This window comes from Lycium ferocissimum, chromosome 3 (assembly GCF_029784015.1).
Source record: "Lycium ferocissimum isolate CSIRO_LF1 chromosome 3, AGI_CSIRO_Lferr_CH_V1, whole genome shotgun sequence".
Lineage (NCBI taxonomy): Eukaryota > Viridiplantae > Streptophyta > Magnoliopsida > Solanales > Solanaceae > Lycium > Lycium ferocissimum.
Genome location: NC_081344.1, coordinates 7,349,417 through 7,356,967, shown reverse-complemented (window position 1 = coordinate 7,356,967; position 7,551 = coordinate 7,349,417). Strand labels below are relative to the sequence as shown.

The window sequence follows — 7,551 nt, the reverse complement described above, 5'->3', positions numbered from 1 at the left end:
ATGATTTAAATATACCAAAAACTACAACCAAAACAAAACTTAAAATCATTCCACAAATTAAAATTTAACACAAAGAATTATTGATTAGAAATTAGTGGATTAATGAGGGATATACTTGGTAAAGGTGTAATTATGGCATGGATATTTTTGTCTTAAAAAAATAATGTTAACATACGCTTTTTTCAAGAAATTTTATTTCTTCTTAACCGCAAAAAAACTGCTTCTGCTTCTAGTTAAAAGCAGTTTTACCAATTGACCAAACACCTCAAATATCCAAAATAAGTGTTTTTTCTAGAAAAAAAAAAGTGCTTTTGACCTCAAAACCGCTAGGCCAAACAGGCTCTAAAGTTGAAATTGCACAAATTGGCCTTCAAATGGACTGGTCTTTAATTTTTAACCTTCAAATGAACTGGTCTTTAATTTTTATCCTTTAAATGGACTGGTCTTTAATGTTTGCCCTTTAGCAATCGAACTTTGTCTAGTGGGGCATAAGTTTTTTAAGTGTAAAGTCACGCTCGACGTAACTTGTGGGATGTTATGATCTGAAAATATGAACTTATGCCCGCAAAAATTTTGTACTTGTTATGAGGGACAGAAGTTAAAGACCAGCACAACATAGGGCAAAAGTGTCAATGACCCCTTACTAAAGGGTGTCCTATAGCCACAAGATTCTTCTATATATAGCTTTACAGGATACGTGAAAATCAAGAACCAAATCTTTTTTATCACATAATCATAAAAATGATGCCTACTTTTAGCAACATCCCTTTATGTCTTTCTTTTACCATACTGAAGTTCCATTCTTGCTTATTTCTGATCATCAGCCTCATGATGATCAGTACTCGGGTTATGTCACAACCTCTCTCCCATAGTTGCCCAAATACTACCACTTACGCACCAAACAGCACTTATCGAGCCAGCCTTGAAGTCCTACTATCCTCTCTTACCTCAAATGCCACCCGACCAAACGGTTTCTACAATTCCTCAGCTAACAACATGGTTTACGGGACGTTCCTATGTCGCGGCGACGTCTCTACCACCGATTGTCAGCAGTGCGTGAAAAACGCCGGTACAGATGTTTTAAAATCGTGTCCGCGAGAAAAAGTTGCACTCGTGTATTACGACAACTGCCTGTTATATTATTCGAACCAACATTTTTTTGGCACGCCGGATCAGAACCTGGGCAGACTTATTGTGTACTCTAGTACTCACAATATTAGTGATCCGAATACTTTTAGACCAATTTTGGCGCGTGTGTTGAATGAGGTGGCGACTGAGGCTGCGAATGGTGGCGCAGCCAAGAAATATGCAACGAAACATAGGAATTATACTGCGTTTCAGAAAGTGTACGCACTTGCACAGTGCACTCCTGATATTTCTGCTACTAGTTGTATCGGGTGCCTTCGAGATGTCATCTCGAATTTACCCAGTTGTTGTGACAAGGCACGAGGTACGTATTTAATTAAAAACTTAAAACTATTAACGTACTTTTAATTACTTAATTATATTATGTCTCGACCTACAGGTGCTAGAGTTTATTTTCCGAGTTGTGGCATCCGATACGAATTGTATCCTTTCTACAAAGATATAACCGTCTCGACACCACCGCCACCTGCTCCACGTGTATCGACCCCTCCAAATTCTTCGGGCCCTGAAGGAGGTAATGCCTTATGCTTTGTTAATTTTGGACAAGTTATAGGGGTCCTTGATAAAAATTGAGATTACCTGCTGCTATATAACATGTTAAAATATATTGATAGTGTAAAAGTTCTATACGTTGTTATTATATACAAATTGATTCAAATATGTAATACAACGACCACTTCATATTCATTTGATCTTTGTTTGGTGTAAAGATGTTCTAATTCCTAGTACTCAGATTATATTATGAGGATTTGAATTGAAGAAATTAACACAAATTCAGCTGATTCAGATAAAAAACGGAGAATTTCAGCAGGAGTGATCGTTGCCATTGCTATTTCCGCAGCGGTTTCAATTGTTCTACTTATTGTGGCATATTGTTGCCTCAGAAGGAGAACTTCTAAAAAGTATGATGCCATAACGGAGGCTAAAGGTAAAACTAAGAGGACTATTTGCAAAAGTCAGCAAACACAGGATTAATTTCATTGAATTGTTTATATCATATTAAAGGAACAGAATTTTATTCATTGTAATATTAAAATCATAAAACTATCTTTTGTTACGTCAAAGTAACTAAACTTTACGTACCTACCATAACAATAATGCCACCTTGATGGGTAGGTTACAACAGACATGTTAAATTTATTGTTTATTGTTATAGTTGGTAAAGTTTAGTTACTTTAATGTAGTTTTGTGACTTTGTAGTGGTTTAAATTTTGTGACTTTACCGTTCTAATATGTAAAATTTTGTTAATTTAATTCGACAAAAATAATTTTATAACTTTACTGTTCATGGATAAATCACAAACCATGTACGAAATTGAACTCATCAAATACATACAACTTAAATCACGAACTTCACATTTTTGTGAAGAAATTAAAAGGTCCTCCCACATGCACCTTCCTTCTGGAGCAGATGTAATTGAAATTTGATTATTCTGCACTTTTTGCAGATATAAGTGGAATTTCCACTGTTGAATCCTTGCAATACAGCTTTGATACAATCCAAGCTGTGACTGACAACTTTTCTCCTGATAATAAAATTGGTGAAGGTGGATTTGGTGATGTTTATAAGGTAAAGTTATTAGAACAAATTTAGCATATATGATGTTTTCCTGTTTAGACAAAAGATAATAAGAATAGAAGGGTGTACCCATTCTACTTCCTGGCGTGATTTTATTTTAAAAAAAAAAAAAAATCAAGATGAAGTACTGTTTATGCAACCCAATCTACTTGTGGTGTTATTAAAAAGTTTAGAGTTTCTTATTAAAATTTGATTTAACCATTAATTTTATCGAGCCGCCTTGGCTGGCCCGCTCCTGATTTTAAGCTACTGTTTATGCAAGATTACATTCTTGATAGATTATGTAAATATTAGTTAAAATATTTTGTAATCTTCTATTTTAGGTTAGAATATTTTGTAATATCCTATTTTAGGTTAGCTCCTTAATTCTAGGCTAACATTATGGTTGTATAGTTTGTATATTAACCAAGTCAAGGAATGAAATCTTTTACGGAAAATATTTCCTACATGGTATCAGATTAGGGTTTCTTTCTTCTTCCTCCTTCCGCTACGCCCTACTCCCTCTTTCTTCTTCCTCTTTCCGTCACCTTCTTTCTCTACTACATCCGCCATGGCCTATGCAATACCCACTCCGGTTAAGCCCTCGTTCCACCCGGCCCTCGCGGTCTCGAATATCAAGAATCACATCTCTGTTACTCTTGAGATGGAGAACTCACAATACGGAACATGGGCCGAGCTTTTCAAGATTCATGCTCGTTCTCATAAGGTCCTTCATCACATCATTCCTCCACCCACAGGTAAGGAGTAGCCAATCTGGCGGTAAGAAGTCGGGTATGGACGACCGTTGGCCCGTAGGTGGCCCCGTGGATATATTGACAATTTCGAATGATCGTTGAACACCATCATCGAACCGAACGCTCTCTTGCCATGGATGCTTGGGGTCGACACCATGATATATTCCAAAATCATCAAAACTCTCGTACGGTGACTCTCGAACAAGAATTCACGATGACTCGTATGGAGGATTTTCCCCGATGCCTCACTTTATTGTCAACGTCAAAAGAGCCTTGCGGATTAAGCGAAAAACGTCGGAGCTCATTGACGAATAGGCGCCGATCCTTCGGGCGGTTTCGGGTCTCGGCTGAAGCATACAAGGGGTTGGGACACAAATTCGCCATCTTCGCCCTCTCTCCCCGGGTCGAGGCTCGGTGCTTGCTTGTTGTTTTGGAAGAACGTGAACTTGCGGCAATGGTGTCTCACGGGTCTGGTTCGGCTATGGTAGTCGCGGTCGACGACGCGGCACTGCCCTCTGAAAACACAAGTTCACGCCGAGGGAAAACCAAAAATTCTCCCTGCCAAAATTCGGGGACTGGCCGAAAAAATGGTTCTGGCCGCGGCTTAGGCGGTGGTAAAAACACCTCCGACGGACGCGGTGGTTCAGGCCGTAGCAGCGGCGGTCCGCAGCCAGCGGGCTCCTCTTGCTTGTGTGATGGGGCCGGAGCCGGTTGCCAGCGGCGTCGTCTGCCGCCGGCCTCGGCCCCTTTCTTCCCCTCTGCCCGTACCCGACCAAGTCATGAGCTCGTCCCCCGCCTGGCCCACCACGGCAGCAAGGTATATTGGGCCCTCCTCCGGCCCCGGCGACTATGTATGCGACGAGCGATCGCTTTCTCGTGGGTCGTATGTTCCAACCGGCGTCGAGTCCTTGATGCACGCATGACCTTAAACCGCACGATCCAAAATTGGTACATGGATACTTGGCCAGCCCTTCTCATATGACATCCTTGGACGGTAATCTACGTGCTTATTTTAATTTGAGCAATCAAAATAATGGTATTGTGGGAAATGGTCCATTCGATTCCAATTCATGGTTATGGTCATACTAGTTTGCCCTGCGAGCGAACCCGCTTTACAATGCGGAATGTCGCTTTCTTGCTCTTAAACTCATTAAGAATTTAATTTCGGTCGAAGTTTTACTGCGATAATTCGTAATGTACGGTGACTTTTGATCCGTATGGTTTTCGTAAAGGATTTTTAGAAGGGATAGCGCTGTGCGGTGTGATAGTCGGGGATATCTTTATCCAATCCACCACCGTCAAATATCCGACAACTTGTTCCGTCTGACCTTTACAGCGTTGTCCTCTCCTTTTTGGTATGCTCGTTTGGGTCATCCAGGAAATTCTATTTTGGATTGTCTTAGGCTTAATAAAAGCATTGAATGTAATAAATCTAGTCATTCTAGTATTTGTCGTTCTTGCGTTCTTGGTAAACACATAACACTAGACGAGAAATAACCTTTGCAGCGTTGTTCTTGCGTTCTTGTCGTCAAAAATCACTTGACGAGAAATAATGATCTTTTTGGACGATAAATCATAACAACATACCCACCCATTGGGGTATCTACGAATCGTAAGGGGTATAAGTGTTATATTTATCGTCCGAAAAATGGTTGACTTCTAAGATCCGAGTGTTTTTATTGAATGTTTCCATTTTTCAATTTACATTCTCCCCTTCAATCTTATAATTTTTTGGATGATGGGATTTCCCATTTGGTTATCGTATAGCTACGATCACGGATAATCGGCCGAGACCACCCCGCGCCCCATGCCGTGACCGGCCGACTACCACTTGGCAGAGTGGACAAATGCTACTACTCACTCCGTTAGCGTGTCGTGGACGGATTGCCTCCCATGCCCGTGCCCAACCCGCTGTCTCTTACACTTGCGCGAACATCCCCACCAAGGCCGCCCCAATCTACTAATCCGCCCCGAATGGTGACCCGGAGTCAAAGTGGTATTTTTAAGCCAAAACGTACGTTTAACTTAAATACCATGGTTACGAAATCCCCTCTCCCTCATAACCACATGACATACTTCGTGACCGAATTGAAAAATGGCTATGGATGATGAATTTGATGCTTTCTTATTAAAAATAAGACGTGGGGTTAATTATACAGTCCACTAATGTGAATGTTATTCGTTCTATGTGGATTTTCACTCGCCAAAGAAAAGTCTAATGGTGATTTTGAGAGGCATAAAGCCCGTGCTTGTAGGTGATGGAAAGACTCGACACGTTGGCGTTGATTGTGGTGAGACCTTCGGTCATTGATGGTCAAGCAGCTGCGATCGTCTTTATTCTCGGCCTTTCCTTATCGAAAAAGTGGCCTATTCGCCGGTTCGATATCAAGAATGCTTTCTTACACGGTGAGCTCAAGGAAACGGTGTATCGTGACTCAACCTATGGGTTTCGGAGATCTGACTTATCCAAATTATGTATGTTTACTTTCCGTAAGTCTTATGGACATAAGAAGGCCGATGGCATGAGTACAGCGTTTTTGATTATGTCTCTTCGCTTGGTTTTCAAACAACGGATACGATAATTCTTTGTTTAAATACAAAGGGGTCGATATGGCATACATTTACTTTATGTTGATGATATTATTCTCTTGCTTCCTCGAGGATTCTCTCCCGTTTCTCCATTGTAGCTCTCCTTATGCCTCGAAATTTGCTATGAAGGATACCGGGTCCTTTGAATTATTTCCTTGGCATTCATGTCGCTCACCGTAAAGATGCGTGTTTCTTTTGGCCGTAAGTATGCCAAAGAAATCATTGATCGAGCTAGGATGTCGTCTTGTAAGGATACTTCTACTCCGGTTGATACTAAACCGAAGGTGAGCAGCACATCGGGTGCTCGATATGATGACCCGACTTACTATCGCGATCTCGCGGGTGCGGCATGCTATCTTTTCGACGGGCGGGATATTTCTTTTGTTGACGAGGTATGCTTACATGTCTGTGCTCAGCGAGATGATCGTATAGATGCTCGCGAGATGATCATATGTGTACTGCTAAGCGCGTTATCTGTTACACATCCAGTACACTTGATTATGGTTTGCATCTTTATCCGTCTTCGATTCTTGACCTGCTTTCTGTTGATGCGGATTGGGGGGGGGGGGGGGGGGGGGCTGTTTCGATCGACGTCGGGTAATTGTGTCTTCCTTGGAGATAACTTGATATGTTGGTCTTCAAACACCAACCTACCCTCTGTTGTTCGAGTACTGAGGCGGAGTATAGGGGGGTTGCTAATGTTGTCTCCGAGTCATCTTTGGATTCGAAATCTTTTGTTAGAATTACATTGTCCTATTCATAAGGCTACTATGGTCTATTGTGACAATGTAAGTGCCAGTTATCTTTCAGGCAATCCGGTGCAACATCAGTACACCAAGCATATTGAAATGGACATCCACTTTGTTCGTGAGAAGGTTGCGCGAGGACGAGGTTGTTCTTCATGTTCCGTCCCATTGCTCAGTTGCGATATATTCGCAAAGGACTACACGAAGTCTTATTTGAAGATTTTTGGGGCCAGGTCAGCGTTCGTAAACCTCCGTTTATTTGGGGGTGTGATAGATTATGTAAATATTAGTTAGAATATTTTGTAATCTCTGTTTTAGGTTAGCTCCTTAATTCTAGGCTAACATTATGGTTGTATAGTTTGTATATTAACCAGGTCAAGGAATGAAATCTTTACGGAAAATATTTCCTACGTTTACAAACTTATTTATGCTCGGGGGAAAGTTTCCTCACAGGACAAGTTGTAGCGATCAGAGGCTATCAAGAAGTTCAAAGCAAGGTGGACAAGAATTCAAAGCGAGTTCTATTGGTGGCAAAACGACACGAAATCTAGTGAGACTATTGGGATTACCTTCTTAGAGGAGAAAGAAAAGATACTTGTCTATGAATTTGTCCCTAACCAAAGCCAGACTACTTTTATTTGGTTAGATTCAATCACAATCTATATATCCATATTACTACAATTAGAAGAAAAAACAATATTTGTGACGGAGAAAATTCATCCCAATTTAAATCACAAATGCGAGTGTAAAAAAATTA

General features: G+C 40.8%; 1 protein-coding gene across 1 annotated transcript in view; it reads left to right on the top strand.

Annotated features, from left to right (window-relative positions):
• The first annotated feature begins 692 nt into the window (after nucleotides 1-692).
• The window catches only part of LOC132049516 (cysteine-rich receptor-like protein kinase 25), a 9,963-nt gene continuing 3,104 nt past the window's right edge, over nucleotides 693-7,551 (top strand). The window contains exons 1-4 of the mRNA XM_059440355.1: nucleotides 693-1,450; nucleotides 1,526-1,660; nucleotides 1,934-2,074; nucleotides 2,595-2,716. Coding sequence (XP_059296338.1) covers nucleotides 742-1,450; nucleotides 1,526-1,660; nucleotides 1,934-2,074; nucleotides 2,595-2,716 — 1,107 coding nt within the window. The 5' untranslated portion in view covers nucleotides 693-741. The remainder of the gene's footprint in view (nucleotides 1,451-1,525; nucleotides 1,661-1,933; nucleotides 2,075-2,594; nucleotides 2,717-7,551) is intronic.